This window comes from Rhodamnia argentea, chromosome 4 (genome assembly GCF_020921035.1).
Source record: "Rhodamnia argentea isolate NSW1041297 chromosome 4, ASM2092103v1, whole genome shotgun sequence".
Lineage (NCBI taxonomy): Eukaryota > Viridiplantae > Streptophyta > Magnoliopsida > Myrtales > Myrtaceae > Rhodamnia > Rhodamnia argentea.
The window spans coordinates 13,473,750-13,491,531 of record NC_063153.1 but is presented as its reverse complement, the minus strand read 5'-3'; the positions used below and the strand labels follow the sequence as shown (position 1 = coordinate 13,491,531).

The 17,782-nt window shown below is 38.0% G+C and overlaps 1 protein-coding gene across 1 annotated transcript in view; it reads right to left on the bottom strand.

Moving 5' to 3' along the window:
• Positions 1-10,707: 10,707 nt before the first annotated feature.
• LOC115730820 overlaps positions 10,708-17,782 on the bottom strand; it is a 34,791-nt gene continuing 27,716 nt past the window's right edge. Inside the window, exons 9-10 of the mRNA XM_048278028.1 lie at positions 14,756-15,204; positions 10,708-11,313 (exon numbers count right to left, since the gene is read on the bottom strand). Coding sequence (XP_048133985.1) covers positions 10,708-11,313; positions 14,756-15,204 — 1,055 coding nt within the window. The remainder of the gene's footprint in view (positions 11,314-14,755; positions 15,205-17,782) is intronic.

The window sequence follows — 17,782 nt, the reverse complement described above, 5'->3', positions numbered from 1 at the left end:
CTTACACGAACGTCTTCAATATATGCAGGAAAAATCAAGCCAAGGTGATGGTTATGTTTGTTCGATGATGACGCGAAGAAAAAGAACCGTGAGAAAATACACACGTTCCAGTATCTCTTTCCGCTACGGTTGGAGCATGAACATGTACCTGCAGGTTGTTTGGCATGGCTCGAATTTCCTTGCTCCTCACTAGGTTGCGTCGCCATTGGGTCGCTCTCCTGGATTGAATCGTTCAGCAACAAAGTAAACGAAGAATGCAAAAATGGGTAAGATATGCAGTTATCAAAGGATTTTATGCCCCTAGGGGCGAGTTCATTCCTTCCTTATATAGAAGTGCCTCTTTTAGAGTAAAGATGAGCCTCTACAATTACCACAAGCAAGCATATCTCTTTTTTCTTTCCCGCTTTATAGCGGTTGGATTACTTGAGTGCAACATAGTTTATCCTTGGGAATATAGACTAGTCCTCTACTGGGGAGCAAGCAGCCTTAGGCTCTCCTACCAAAGATCATTAGGTTCAGTCTAGACATGGCCATATGGAACAATGGGCCCGGAACCGGCCCGTTGACTGGGCCCACAGTTCCAACCCCGAACCGGAACTGGCCATCAAGGGCCGGTTCTGGTTTCTAAATTTTTGGAACCGGCCCGGAACCGCTAGTTCCGGGCCGATTCCAACCTGGCTTTAAAAAAAAAAAAAAAAAGGAGGCTTGAGAGAAAAGAGCCATTGGGCCTAGAAACCGGCGGTTCCGAACCCGAACCGGAACCGGAACCGGCCTGGAACCGGCGGTTCCAAACCCGGAACTGGAACCGCCGGTTTCGTGGAACCGGCCACGTCTAGTTCAGTCCCCGTGATGGAACCATTACTTTAGATGACTGTCTCCCTCTTTCTTACTATAGAGTTTATTCCATCCCTTGATAACAAAATGAGCACCTAACTTTTGTTAAAGCCCAAAAGCAAAAGTAAAAGCAAAGAACTTCAATTTGATTCAAGGTAGAATCTTCCTAAAAGAGAAGGGCTTTCGTGTAAAGTATAGTTATGCATTCCACTTGAAAACTCCTATAAGTTTCACCCACCAGACACATCATCAAGGAAATGGAAGATGAAAAACGAAAAAGAGTTTTCATTAGAACATTTTTGTGAACCAAATGCACCCCAAATACCTTCGGGAAAACCCTATTGCATGAATGTCAATTCAGTCATAAACTTTTCAGTTTTGTCAACTACAATAAACAGTAGTTCGAAATTTTAATGTAGTCATCCCGGCCAATTTTTCACTAGAAGTCGCTGATGTGATGTCGTGCCACATCGGACGACTAGTGATAATTGAACTACCATGTCAACGATTTTCGAGAAAATTGAACTGACTACATTGAAACTTAGTGCTAAAAATATGGTACTAAATTGCCAAATATATATATATATATATATATATATATATATATATAATAGGATTGAATTGATATCTGTGAAATAGGTTTAGGTATGATCGAGTAATTGTCCCAAATACCTTGAATATTTGATGGCGGTTTTGTTTTTAGAAAACTAGTGAGTTAACTCAAGAGACGGAATGTTGATTCTAACTAGGTTGGCACTTTTGCAATTACATTCTCTTAAACCGAATCCAGGATACTTGAAATCATGCACTGTACTCAACTTTCTTTCCTTAAAAAGCCATTTTTTTCCCGGTACAACCAATGAATAATTTTAATATCTTATGAATAAGGATAGTTTTAAAGTAACTTCTAAAAGAATGATTTTAATATCTCATGAGCACGGATAGCATTAAAGTAAGTTCTAAAAGAATGATTTTAATATCTTGTGAATTAGTTGGACTTTTCAAATTATTCAAAAGTCATCTTTTCGTTGGTTCTGCTGGAAAAAAAAATGGCTCTTGTTAAAAAATATTATGGGTTAGGCATTGATACCTTAATTTTTGCGGCAAGTCGAGCGTTGCTTTTGTTAAAAAATAATAACAATCAAGTGACAGAAATATGATAATATAATATGTAAAATAGTTAGTGTGTGTAATATTTTTCAATGTCTCAAGAGTAATAGTTAGTTGTTTTGGGACTTCTTTTTTGCCCCCCTGAAGAAATTTGTTCTTTAAAAAACATTACATGGTCGAAATTCGATTTGAGTGAAGGGAAACTTTCAAGAAAGAAGAAGGGTGCGTTTGGTTGGGTTTTTGGAAAAAGTCTTTGGAGAAATGCAAAGGACTTTAATCTGAAGAGCTTTCATGAAAAGTAGAGACCATTTGTGAAACTATAATTGAAAAGCATCTCGAAAAGCAACTTTAAGAACAAGACCGTTTGATAGAAATATTTTTGAAAAGCCTTTTAAGGTGACCGATTTAAGTTTTTAAATTATTAATTTGTTTATAATTGAAAAAAAACAATGACAGCAACCACTATATTTTCATGTTGAGTCGCATTAACAAATTTATAAATCGAAAATCACATTTCCTTTTTCTTTTTCTTTTTCTTTTTCTGATTTGGGCTGGCAGTCATGCCGGCAAGGGTGGCGAGCTTCCAGATTCCACCATGACCAGATCTTCTCTTTGAAGCACCCTATCCCAACTGCACACACCTACAAATTTGGAATCACCCATGGAGACCGGTTCAGTTCTCTTCCTCTCCTGAGCTCCACCTCCGTCATGCGGGGGTCCCTCTAAACACTCCCACAGGACCCAAGGATCATCTGTCCGGCTTTTTATCTCACCAGCCTTCCACTGGCATCAAGGAGCTGTCATAATGTATCTCCCTCACCTCACTATTCCGCCCAGCTCCCTCACTGTAACACCAGCTGAGCTTCCAGAACAACGTGGCTGCCATTTCCCGACTCCTGCTCGACCCTAGGCGATTGCCAGTGTTGTCTCCCGCAAGTTTGGCGGAGAGGCTCTGTTTTCGGTTCCTCTATTTTCGGCGTTCAAGAGTTTGTTCTTCTCGTTCAAACCCTTGTTATATCCAATCCTGAAGTTCCGGACGCTCATTGCCAGCGTGACTCATGGTGTACTTATCCCCTTGTTCTTCTATGACTGCCATGGAAGCGCTGGTTTCTCCTTAAACTGCCCTTGCCGTGATGGACTTGACAGCTCCCTGTTTTGGCGTTTTTCCTTGATTCAAGTCTTCCGCCACCGACTCACTTCCCGCGGTGCCTTGTCCTCGCCCCTTTAGCCCTGATGATTCTCCCACATAGAGTAGCGCCTTCCGTAACGGTCGAATTGGCCTTGAATAGCCACGGTATTGCTCTGCTCTGTTTCCATGTCGCTGCTATGGTTCACCATGTTGTTGCGAGTATAGAACGCCCAGCTTGCTAGCATCGCCGAAATACTCGACATTCGCATGAAAAGCAACAGCGAAACCAAATGTGGAGAGAAACGAGGGGGAAAAAAGAAAAAAAACAGGGAGAGTGGGAGCCATGAAAATTTGCCCTTGATAGGCGTACACGAATCCCCACGGGAGTCAGCCGTACCATCTAAGCCAGAGATGGGTGGTCGAGGCTGTAGGAGTGCCCATCGAAGCATGTTCGTTGATAAAATACACCTCGGCCGTTGGTAAAATTGTTGTATGTTGAAAGTATGAAACTTTCCGATAAAGTTGAGTTTGGAGTATTTCCATGATAAATTGATGAGAAAAGGTGCTAAACTATTTGAAGTATCCATGTTATAAAGAAACCTGCGCTGAACATATCAAACTTTATATTACTAAAATGATCCATAAAATAGGGTTAATACTAGAAATCTCTGCATTTTAGACATGGCATCACTGCTTTGGTTGCCGGTTTTATCCACTCTATTTAGGGGAAGGTGACGCGGGTATTCGGTCGGGTGAATAACTTGCCATACTTATTAAGTATCGATACATCGGTTTTGTTAATGGTCTTTAATCATGATTTCAAGATTAATATGTTCATTTTTTTTTAACTAAAGTAATTTGTTTATCTACATGTACATATATATATTTTGGAACTTTTGTTACACCTCTCTAAAATTCTATAGAACCACTGCCAATTATCATATTAGAAAAAGCTTCGGTTTATCGATGAAGTCTTTGTTCATTATTTAAATGTTCTAATACAACTACACCCATATATTATATTTTAACCTAAGACTATAAAGCATAAAAATATGTGATATGGGACATTTTTGAAATATTTAAACTCAGGCTTTTGTTTCGATACTGTGTGAAATCCTATGGGACTAGTGCTCACTATTCTAAAAACTTACACCGATGGATGCATGTATTTAAATATTATGACAACCTCCGTTCTGAACATGGTAGAGATCTTTTAATTGGAGTTTACGGGTTTGTTATACATCTTCATGTTCTTTATATTTTTGTAATAATGATGATACTTTTGTATATTTGGATATTAAATATCTAGTTTTTTGCTCTATATATATGTATAATATATATGTACATATCTATTTTCAAATACTATCCTTTTAATGTGACAAAACAATTCATGCATTGACAACGGTAATAATCTATTATACAGTCTCTTTAGAGAAAGCAGATTGATTGTTAGGTAATTGCATTAGACGATGATATTCGTAATATTTATAATTTGACTATTTGGTAGGTTGCTCCATGTGTATATTTATGAATGTTGTAATGTATGTGTAAAGGTATGTATTATTCTCGTCTAGATTAGATTTATGAGTAAATAAATTTAATTGTCTCGATCATTGTTAAGTTTTCATAGTCAACATGTTTACCTTTTAATTACTTAAATATAATAATCACCTTACCAATTTGGTTTCCAATATACAGCTTTTCAATGCACAAGAAAATTCAAGTTGGAACATGCTTTTATGCTTGTACTTGTCAATTTGTCATTATTGAGTTTCTTAAACATTTAGAAAGATACTTATTAGTACCTGTCTATTAAAGCGTGAGCCATGTGGCCAACATAATAAGTCCGGGCATAAATGTTAACCAACGGTGTTGTGACACTTGGCAAATTTTTTTTGGTCGTTATTCTCGTTGAGAATTAGAAAACCGACATATTTCTTTCTTCTTCGTAATTGCAGCACTTAGATAGACACAAGCTTATTCGTGGTTGAAGCTCTTACAGCTTTTAAAAAAGCCCTCTCTGGACTGCTGCCAAAATTGTGGGTATGCTTCCACCCTTTACAAGTGCTATAAAGGTAATATAATGATGGACAAGTGCCCTCGATGTGAGGAGAATTCTAAACATTTAATTAACTTAACCATATTTTTGACGTAGTTAAAGCATGATGATCATTTAATAAAAGCCTAAACGAAATATGGAATGATTTAATGAAGATTTTTCTTTACACTTTTTTAGTTAATCTAGCACTAGTTAGATATCTACGGGCTTTGAATAATATGCAGAATGTGTGGTCACCTTAGGGTATATCAACCGAAAAGGCGTTGATCATCTAGTTGGACTAAACAAGTCTCTAGACCTAGATACTTTGGTTTCATTGGAATCGAGATGACACTCCTATGTCTCGATTGGTTTCTAGCCGATCTTAAGAGTCTAGTAGCAATTCCTACCAACAAATCAGGTTGCTAATAATGGAAACAAAATCCAACGTCGCATGAGGTAGGACTTGGGAGATTCTGCGCCTTTAACCGATGCTAATACCTTATCCGATGTACCCTTGGGAAAGGGAAACGCAAGTCGCGACAAGAGCAGTTATGGCAATTCTAATAGGTGACAGACAATGACAAGAACAGAGAGACTTGTTTGGGAAACTAGCCATTTTGACATTGTTAGAAGTATCCATTTTGAAGCTAGCAACGGTATAACCAACGAACTACTTTGTGGATTTGAGTTGCAAATGGTCATCTAAGGATTGGATGGCTATATGTACTCAAACCAAGAGTAGTAGTGAGGTTGGGGGAGTGTTGGGTGATGAACAAACCGAGTCTTAGCCCTTGAGTCTTCTTCTTCTGTTTTTGCTTCTGTTGTTCGCACCTGCGATGTTGATTATGTCTCTATATAGTGCTATCGAGTTGTAATAGCATGTAGTCAAGTGTGCAAGCGTCGGTGCAAGGGGTTGTGTACCAATAGTGTGATCTATCATTCAATGGGAACAACACTAGTTAGTTATAATTTGCAATGCTGATTACTTGTGGGTTGCATCCTCATTGTGGTTGTTAGCCTACAGAGTAGACGTAGACTTGGGGATAAAGCCGAGCCACTGTGATCTTAGTGTGCTATCTTCTATGTCTTTATTATCACTACTCCTAATTACATTATCTGTTTATCAACACCTCACCCAAATTCGTATTTGTTCTTTAGCAGCACTCCCGATTATGTTCAACTACTTATACTGCTGGTGAAGTTTTAACTTGCTATATTAAACAAATTTGTTGACTAATTTAATCTATCTATCTCACTTTGATTTACTTGTCATCTGCACGCACACGCTAACTTGCTTCCGGCACCATCCGGTGCGAAGATGATTTTGCATTCTGTGAAAGTTTTTTTTATCTTCGGTCAACCTACTCACCCCATCTCTAGGTTGTATTTTTAGTCCCAACATCATTTTTCTAGACTAGGATTAAGCTTAATTAGAATCTTAATGAAAGATCCTACATATACGTTTGCTTGATCATTAGAAGACACTTTGATACCTTTAGGCTTAAAATGGTAAGTCCAGATTGCATGACCCCTTAGATTAAGAACAAACTAGTTAGAGGTACTGGAATAGTGCTAATTAGAGCAATAGCATAAATAAATCCTTGACCCTAGATCTCCGGTTGCGTAGAAACAAAGTGATTCTCGTTTGTCGCGACTTACAAATCAGGTTTCTAGGCTAATGGATTACTAAGTTAATTAAATTAACTAACTTAGTTCGAGTTCTCCTAAACTCTACCAAATCGCAGCTTAAGTTTAATTTTGTAAAGAATATTCAATATAAGTTGTCAATAATCATTTATGGTAGGTTGATTAGATACCTAAGTAAAATAGTGAGAGATTATTTTGCTTCTCCGAACTAGAGATTAGTGAGTTCGGGGACTTGGTTACACTTAATTTATCTAACGCCCTTTCGATACCATTCTTTCATGAAAATCATTTAACAGGCGGGTTGGATTGATTTAGTTCTAATATGCAAAGGTGATCATGCAGGTGTGCATACATTATTGAACACCCAATAATCAAAGCATAAATAAATTGCAAAAAAGGAGGAATGCACTTACCTCAAGCAAACGTAAACATCTGCAATATTAAATAAAATCGCATAGTCAATCCTAATATGATTTCTAATTAACATCAAATCAAACAATTCTTTTTTGGTTTTCTTTCTATATGAGTGCAAAACTATACTATATGAGATGCAATTGAACTACGTGCAAAATACTAACATGTAAAATATATGTCATCCAATGGATGACATAGTGATAATATCCAAGGATGATGGTAATTCATGATCAAATGAACCAAGCATTCATGCTAAATTAATTATCCTAAACATTCATACTAAATGTAATTGAATTAATGACATAGTAAGACCTATGACGTTAAATTGACACACGCGGGACATGACATACATATAATGATGCAACCTAAGCTATGTGAATTGAGCATGACGATGCATACGACATGATGATGATTTTCTTTTTTGTATTTTTTCATGAAATGCGTAACTGGAAAATAAATAAAATAAAGTTCTGCCCAAAGAAAGATAACATTTAATATAAGTTAAGAAATCGATTTCTCAAGGTCTTGTCTCATATTAAAGTATTGTCTTAACATGCAATTGAAAAAAATGTTATCTAGCCCGACTCTTGCCTAACATTTTTTGAGGTTTTTTAGTCAGACAAGAAAAATAATTAATATTGCCCATAATGCACCTTTTTATTTTGAATTTCCGATTTAATTCACACCATACCTGGTTAATTGGGTCGGATGGTGAATTCTTGTATACGATTACGATCGTACCCGGGTATTCTGGGTCCGGTAATGAAACTTTATTCCTTGAAATCGTCAACCCAATCCACGAGCAATGGATGGGGTGGACGATTTCGTGTGCAGACACGATCATACGTCTAGGATGAAGTCGGATATTCGCCCCATTACACATATTCCTTGGGACTGAGTCACATGGGCAACATGCAGGAATAAGTACACGGTGAGTGTCATAACTTGTATATGGCGTTCACTTGAGTGCCAAACCTTTCAAAACGTTCATTTGAGTTCCATAACTTTCAAAAATCATTCACTTGAATGCTATAACTTTCAAAAATCATTCACTTGAGTGCTGCGTCAACTTTTCCGGCGTCCACGTCAGGTTTTCCGGCATGCCACGTCAACTTTCTAGCGTGCCACGTTAGCTTTTCCAACATCACGTTAACTTTCCGGCGTCCACGTCAGCAATGGCACTTGAGTGAATGATTTTTGAAAGTAATGGCACTTAAGTGAACGTTTTGAAAGTTATGGTACTCAAGTGAACACCATACAAAAGTTATGGCATTGATAGTATACTTATTCCCGCATGCATTATAAGCAATATTTACCATTAAATGCATAGAAAATAAACAAGCCAATAAATGTCCAATGAATAAATGCAAAGATAAATCAGGGCATAAAGTAAATAAGTAAAAAGTTCAATCTGGAGCAAACGGTAGACAAAGTGCAGGATAATCTATAAGGCAGTATTGTCTTATCTCTAACACAACATTGTCTTATAAGACTACATTTTCCAAATGTGTGCGAATCGTTAGAGATAACAATAGTTCAAATAAGCGAACAAGATATTCGAAATATTCTCAGATAAAGATTGTTACCTAATTTGTGGATTTACTTTCTAGATTTGCACTTCAACAGTCAGGTTGCCGATCCAGACTTGCAAGGGTTGCTGACGGACGACAGGATGGCACCGGACCACCGGACTCGCACGAGTCGTGTGGCACGACAGGCAACTTCGGCAAGGCTCGGTGGTGCTGGATCGCAGCAATGGCAGCGACGGTGGGGATTCGGGCAAGATGATCCCCGGAGAGGCTTTTGTGTCGCTCCCGAAGGACGTTCGTCAAGATGGTCCCGTCCCTGTGGTGATTGGCAAACTACGCGCGATGGAACACGACCAGCGATGAGGGATTAAAAATGAGAATAAGTGAGACCGTGGATGTCCACAAACGCCTATGAACCGCCAGTAAAACACTGCTACACGGCTGGATAGTCAGGGACACCATGGTCAACACCAAAGAAAGCGCTGCAACAAGAAAAATTTGTGAGGATTGGACTAGGAAATAAATTTAGCAGTGCAAGCCTTGAGTGCAGAAACTGGACGCCGTGAGTGCAGGGAATTCAGAACAATGGCATCGTCGGAGGGACTCGGAGATAGCAATAACAACCACGCTGACGATTGTCTCAGCTGGATAGGTGGGTGGTTGTCTTGTCGTCACGGCTTAGAGATGCATTGAGAAGGCTTCGACGATGAGTAGTGTCGCAGGGCTGGATCAGCGCCTCTGTGAGTACCGGGGGGAGGGGCTGCATTGATTGTTCTTCCCGATTTCGCATTTTCTGCTAGTGTAATCCGTGAGCAAAGCCTGGAAAAGCAATAAAACAAAAGAAAGATGGAGAGATGCAAACGTGTGATTCAAATGAAGAATCTGCCTCTCCTTTCTTGTCCTTTTCTTCCATCTCCCTAACTTTATTATTTCATTCGAGCCTGCCTTCTCCTTCTGATCTCTCTCTCTTTCTCTCGGCCGTGTACTGCAATCATGTGATGCGTATGTATGTCACGTAATGACATTGGGTTGATGGTCGGGCTTATGTTCTAACATGCTGCATTAACTCAGGGTCTCTCATGGGTTGGAACTTGATTCAAACGAGCTCCATTTTGGCCCGCAATCATGCTGATTTCGGCTAACTCCTATTGTACAGCTCTTTGCGGGCTCATTTGTGGGCTTTTTAAGCATTTAATTAATGAGGTGAATTACAATCAAACTAGGCCTGCTGGACTTGAAATCCTCAGTACCCCATGCTGGCCCAATTACGCTTGTGGTGCGGGCCCAGTCCCCACGACCGATTCTGGTCCAATAAAATACAGATGTAATATGAAAAAATTAAACTATCCTAAATGCAAACTTTATGAGAAATGATTTAAATATTTTGGATAGGTACTAAGGTTAGTTTCTAATTTTTTATGCAATTTTTCCTAAATGATTTAGTCAAAATTTAGGTGTCAACATCGCTCACTTTGATTGGATTTTTAGCCAACCTCCAAAATGGCTAGTGGCCACTCCTAGAAAATACTTAGGTCGTAAAAGAATTATAAAACAAAATTTCTTGAACTGCCGTATAAGTTATGGGGCTTGGGAGCACCCCCGCCCTTGAAATGATGAGCCTTTTGGGTTGTCTTGATGGATCAATCGTTGCTCACATTCTTGGGAAAGTACCTTACTTTGATGTGCCCCTGTTCGGATTCGAGAAGGTCGTGGCAATAATAGTAACTTTTTGAAAGTTATATTCCATGAATTGAGTATATTGTGATACTAAAGTTCAAACACGATTGCCTATGTACATATAGATTTTAATTTGAAATATCCATAAGATGAAATTTTAAATTGATCGGATCATTCTATAAATAGATGCTTGGTAACAAGGTAGGGAAACATAATTCCACATAGAAATTGTCCATATGCTTTAAGGAAACACATTATCATATCGGCCCCGCTACAATCAACCATAATGAAGACCTGTGCCCTCAATTCAAATTTGATCTCATGCCTCACTTCCAAATGTCCTCGGCACGAAAGATGCTGGGTCCATAAGTAGATTTAACCATTTGGTATAGCAGGGGAAGCTGTAGTACTAGGAATAAAAATACGGGGAGAGAGGTCAGCAAAGTAATGGGAATGAAAACCCACTCCAGCCTCTTATCCAACACAATTGTGAGAGCTGCAGCGAAGGCCACCAGCATGAAAGCCAAGGAAAGGAAGAGAAAACAAAGGCCCATTATGATCTTCTTAGGCAATGAATCAAGAAAATCTTGCGGCTCATACCGCGAAGTTAAGATGGCTAGAAATAGCAAAATGGCCGTCACGGAGGAGAACAAACCTAAAGCATCCGAAATTGCGAAAATCGGGAGAGCCTCCCGTCTTAACAACAAGGGGGCTCCAGTATTGCTATCATTGCCTCCGAGCACTGTAAAAGCAGCAGCGAACAACACTGTGGCAATTAGAGTTGAAACGAGCATACATGAATTTGCTGTGTCCTTCACCCACTTCTCTCCATTCTCAAGCAACGTTTTGTGATTCTCCACGAATAACTGCCAATATGTTTTGCCATCTATATTGTCGGTTATTGCATCGGGGATAACCCACTTTTCCACAGCCTATGCATAAGAGTCATAAACATGAGTTACAATAAGTGGGTTAGTTGCTAAAAATTTTCAAAAAAAACTTACACTGGAACATCTCAAGGAAATGAAGACTTATTCAGTCACAAACATGAGTTACAATGAGTGGGTTAGTTACTAAAAAATTAAAAAACAAACTTACACCGGAACATCTCAAAGAAATAAAGACTTATTCAATACCAATGGTCCGTTTATTTGAGTGAAAGTATTTTTTGAGAATTGATTTCTTGGACTTTCACTCAATTGATTTGTCGAAAATGACTTAGTCAACGAAAAATTCATGCATAAAATAATGAAAGTGAATTCCCAAATCTAAATAGGTGAAAACACTTTCCGGAATTGCTAATTTTTTTAATTTAATTTAATTTATTTATCTTTTATATTTTGTGAGTTTTTCCTTTTTAATTTCTTTGTTTTTTTTTTTCCTTCTTCCCCTAGCGGTTGCCGGGACTTTGTGACGAATGGCGGCCCGCCATGCCAAATCAAGCCTTGCCATATCCGATGAGCTCAAGCTCGCTTGAGGCTGGTGAGGCTTGGGTTCACTAGTCAACTAGAGATGCTCAAGCTCGCCGGCCCAATGTCGGTGAGCTCAAGCTCAAGCCTCATCGGATATAACAAACCTTGACCTCATGTGGATGGTTGCTCACCATCGCTGGGGCCCCGCGACTAGCGAAGAAAGTAGAAAAATAAAAATTTCAAAATTAGAAAACTAAATTAGATTAATACATAATTTAACATAAAAATAATATAATACAAAAAATTAAAAAATTTAAAATTTTGGTTTTTTTGGCCTTAGATAAAGTCATGAGATTGAAATAATTTTTCAAATAAGATCCAAATGCAAGAAAATATTTTCGGTCACATATCACCAAACAAAGGAAAAGAAATCATTTTCTTGCAAAATTGATTTTTCAAAAATCATTTCATTTTTCATGAAGTTTTCTCCCAAATTAATGCACCCTAAATGCAAAATTGCTTACAAGTTAAGTCTATCTTTGTTTGAAAAATTCCAAAGGTCGCCTTTTTCTAATTTCGATTATGGTTACGTGCTTCAATACAGTCAAATAATAGGATAATGATACAAATAGTCATAGAACTTTGACTCAATGTGCAATATAATCCATAAACTTTTAATTTGACTAATTTGGTCCCTGAACTTTTGAAACATGTCCAACTTAATCCCTGAACTATAGGAAGATGTTTAATGTGGTCCTTCCATTGATTTAAGTTCATGGGCTAAGTTGTACATGTTCCTATAATTCAACGATTAAGTTGAACATGTTCTAAAAATTCAGAGACTACATTGGTTAAATTAAAAGTTTACGGATCACATTGCACATTGGGTTAAAGTTCATGAACATATTAATCAAATTAAAATTTCAGGGACTACATTGCTCATTGGGTCAAAGTTCAAGAACCATTTGTATCATTTTGCTGTCAAATAATATATGTATGGAAAGCATTGTGTTTCTTCTTTCAAAGGAATCAAGTTTGATTCAATTTGGAGTCTTCTAGAGGAATTATGGAAAAATAATAAGTGCTAGTGAAGAAATCCGAGAATGAGTCTTTTAGTACTTCTATGTGCTTTGTTGAGTCCTATGTATTATATTTTGTTTCTAGATTCATTTGAGCGAGGACGACCTGATGCGGAAGCATCAGGTCGTCCTCAACTTGGTCCAATGGGTCGGCACTCAAAATGGCATTTGCTGATGGTTGGCGGCTGATATGCAATATTGAGAAGTCAATTAACGTATTCCCATTGTCTAATGTGCTCAGTTTGTCTTCTTGTCTTACATTGTCAAGAATCTTCAACGCAAGGTTAGAATGTCAAAGAGTCTTCATTGCAAGAGTGCTAGCTAGTCTTCATTACCGGTCTAAAGTGTCAGAATAGAGTGTGCTATGCTAGTTAGTCGTCATTACTAGTCTAAAGTGTCAGAATGTAGAGTGTGCTGGCATTTATTATCAGAGTCTTAGTACAATGTCTTAGTTTGGCTATAAATAGAGATGTAATCTCGTATGGATGGGGCACTTGAGTTGTAATACATGAGATTTCCTCTTGAAGTGAGTAGTTTTCCTCAAATTTCGATCCTTTATTCATTTGTTTGGGGTTGAGCCTAAGTTCTTTATCTTTGACTGGTGGAATGTTCCTTTAGGCCTTGTGGTGAGCTACATCTATTCCAACTTCATTTTCGGACATAATACACTCCATTTAGCCTAATGCCACAATTCAATCAAGTTCCCATTTCTATAGAAAGCAACAACACATTCCATCACATATATCCTAGAAAACACTTAGTCATACACTCTGTCCTTCAGACATTAGCCCAGAAAACGAATTTTTACTCCTTCATTCTCATCACGACCAACCCTCGTCGATGGTCCAGCAAAGGTCGTTGCACACGAAGTGACCCCAACGAGGTTACCCAAACATTGCCAGTGAGAAAGTGGTTAATATGTAATAAAATCTTTGTGATATCATTATTTTGTGCGGACAATGGTTTGCATGAGGAAATATTAGTTGATAGCTAAATTAACTAATGAGAAGTGTTCTTGAATTAACGGCTAGTCAAATGAAAATACTTGCCATAAATGAACTTAGCTAACCTTTTGATTGAAAAAGATCAGATTCAATTCTTTTGAATTCAGTAAATCATTATGCATCTACATACATTTAATTATATCTGAACTGCACAATAATCTTAAATACAAAATACGATACAATGGAATGAGCAAAGCTATCGCGAAAGTATAAGCAAAACTGACTTTGAATGTTTTTTTTGGGCCCGATGTTAATATATATGGGTTATACATGGAATGATTTCCATAATAATCGCCTAATTACATTCTGGCCCACACCTATATAGAAAGCCGGTGCAATATAAGAAAGAGTCAATTGGATTAGATTAAGTGGTGGATCACTGCTAAATTAGTAAAATTGAAATGAAATGTCATTATTATTACTCTCAATCAGTTTTCAATGCCCCAATTTCTCAAATCAGTCTCCTTTATTATTTGTAAATTGTTTTTAGGAAGTAGCCTTGTTTCTCAACTTACCTTTTTGATTTATACTTAGCATGTGAAATTTAAATGTTTTATGTACCAACTAAGTTTTGGCTTAGATGGTAAAAAGGTTTCTTCTTCTCATTGGGGTCTTGGATCCAGCATTTCAGGAGTCCAGTCCTAAACGCTACAGATCGATGTGGGACAGTCCACCCTTAAAATCACTCAGTTTGGTAGACCCCGTGGTGCGCACAAGATTGGCCATATATCACCCAACAACTATGAAGAAATATTCAATGTATATTCCCAAGACTATATAAATAAAGTTGTAGCTATCATATCTAAGGAAACTTGACAAGAAGATATATCATTTATCATTGAGTGCAGTTATTGAATATATGAAAAGAAATATACTTACTTTAAACCACTGGAGTTCTCTTTGCAATTGAAATGTTGCTCCGCTGACCTTAGTTAACGAATCGAGCTTAGGGTCGAATTGTGCCGCTCCTAACAACATATCTGACGATTCTTCCCGCGTAGGCGCTGGAATTAATGACAACTCATTGGTTGAACTCGCCTTCAAAAAGAGTCTGAGGGTTCTTTCGTGGCGAAACTCCACAGCATGTGTCGTCAACCTCTTATCATCAGGCAAATTCCCAATAAGCTCTGGGAAAAACTGAATACATAGCTTCACGAGTTCGCTGATTCCATTGACCGTAGCTTGAAACAGCAGATCGCTCCCCTTTCGAAAATAATCAGTGATCTCGGTAGCATTCATATAAGAAATCGCAATGCAAACTTGTTTTGCCAACTCGACCGCCGCCACGTGTTTCAGCTTGACCTCATGAACCCTCTTGATTGGAGGAACTACAAAATATCAAAACAAAAAGGAAAATGAAAATGAAAAACGAAGAGGCGGCAATTGGATTAGGAAAGAAGTTCTCCAATTTGGGTCCCAAATTTTTTGTAGCCACCAAATTGCATCTAACAACAGTTTACTAATTGGCATAATTTTCCACGTTTAGAGCTTGGGTTTGCGGGTGATGGTGAAAACTATCTCATTCTTTCATTTTAATCTTTTAGGAAAGCTATTTTGATTTTTTTTTTCTCTAATGGTATTCAGTCCTCAAGGGCACACGGTGAGTGGTCATGGGGCCAGAAGTCCAGGATAATGAGCTGCTCCTGACAAGCTTCTGAGATGACAAAGAAGGTAGGAATGAACTGAATTGCACATCGAACAAGGAAAGGACATTCCACAATATGTGTGCGTGCGTGGGTGTGCGTGTGCGTGTGCATGTGCGTGTGCGTGTGCGTGTGCATGCGTGTGTGTGTGAGTGTGCGCGCGCACACACGAAAACAGAAATTAACTGACATAAACACTTTCTTTTAACATAATAGCTAGTTTTGCTTTGGAACTCCAAAGTCAAGCATACTAAGATTAGAGCACTGCAAGACAAGTGACCTCCCAAGAAAATGCTTGCCTATATGACAAAGGACAAAACAGTGAGATCGGTATAATACGGGCCAAAGCAGACACTACCTTGAGTGAGATAATCCGGGGATTTCATAATGGATGTAAAGAAAGTAGAAGTGATTAGAGTGTAACTGAACAAAATGATCTTCGTTGAAGTTCAAACGAGGCTTTATAATGTTAATCATAATTGTTAGTGTGAGTTGTAGCATAAGCTATATAGGAATGTCATAATTTTAGGTATTCCAATATTCTATTCTATTTAATTCCTAATTTGTAGGAAATTTAATATTGTGTGATGATTAGATTAGGAAATTTAATATTGAGTACAGATTAGAACATGCAGTCTTTATGTATATATTGTGTAACTGTCATTGATATAATATACGAAAAAAAGGAATTGTTATCCCTCTGGAACCTCCTCTTATCTACATGGTATCAAATCAGTGATCCTAATACTCTTAGAAGCCATGGCAGAAGAAACTAGCTAAATGACACACCAGGAATGGAGCAATAGCTCCCCTGCAACAACTGTCCTCAGGATTTAACGAGCAAGACGCATTAGATTTTGAACTAGAATTATATGTAGATTTAGACTCTCGTAGCTCAGATTGACATTAAGTAGGACAGCACCAACTATGGCCGTTGGTCCCAAGTTATCGAGATGTACATCTCAGGAAAAGACAAATTGGGATACATCAATGGGGACATTCCTCAAGCCTAATTGACCGATCCAATGCCATGGCATCTAAATGAGTCAAGATGGAACTTTAGCGGATACCAATGCTCTAGGTGACTAGAACTAAATTTTCCACATGAGGTGGAAAGAACAATACTACCTCATGGGTTCAATCACAGTCGGGTAGTGGCTGTACACTGTGAAAATTCAAAACGCACCCATGAAACGTGTTTTGAGCTACATGGGTACCCATACTAGTGGAAGGAACTCAAGGCACATAAACGATATGAAGCTGAAGAGAATAGCGAAAGGGGAAAGCTTCTTTGGTTATATTTGATTTCCTAAGTACAATCTCCTAGTGAATGAACTACTCTCAGCAATGAAGGTGATCATGGTTTTGCATTACTTAGCTCTATTTAAGATGACTATAGTGGTTGGATTATTGATTAACTGATCACATAACCTTCAATCCAAACGACTTCGTTAAAATTTCACAACCAAGATGGCGTAGTGTTGCTAGTGCTAATGGACGAACTTATCCTGGGACAGGAATTGGGACTGTTGCTCTTTCACCCTCATTCTCTCTGTCTAATACTTTGCTACTAACATCCTTATCAAACAAATTGATGTCTGTAGGCCAAGCTACTAAGGCGCTTAATTATGTTGTTCTAATATACCCTAATTTTTGCCTCTTTCAAGATATTTTCACAAAGGAGGTCATTGGGCATAGTACTAAAAGCGAGGGGTTGCATTACATGGATTATTTCAATCTCAGTCATATGAACCATATTTAGCGCTCATCTAGATGAAAGGAAATACATATTAGGTTATGGCGTCGTCATTTGGACATCTATCATTAGTTATATGAAGCATTTATTTTCTGAATTATTTTTGATTTATCATATTCAGATTTTCAGTGTGAAACTTGCATTTTGGCTAAAAGTCGTCACGTTCCTTTTCCAATAAGCTTACATAAAAGTAAAGTTCCTTTTGCATCGGTCTATTCGGATGTTTGGGGGTCTTCCCAATTACTAGTGTCTCTGGAGTTTGTTAGTGTGTGAGTTTTGTTGATGATTGTACTCGAACGACTTGTTTATATAGAATGAAAATTAAAGATGAAGTGATGGATATGTTTCGTTACTTCCATATTATGGTTCAAACACAATTTGCGGCTAACGGGCGAATTCTTAGCTTTGAAATGGTGGAGAATATGTAAATCGAAATTTTGAGGTTTATTTCCATTGGCATGGTCTTCTTCATGAGACTTGGTGTACACATACACCGCAGAAGAATGA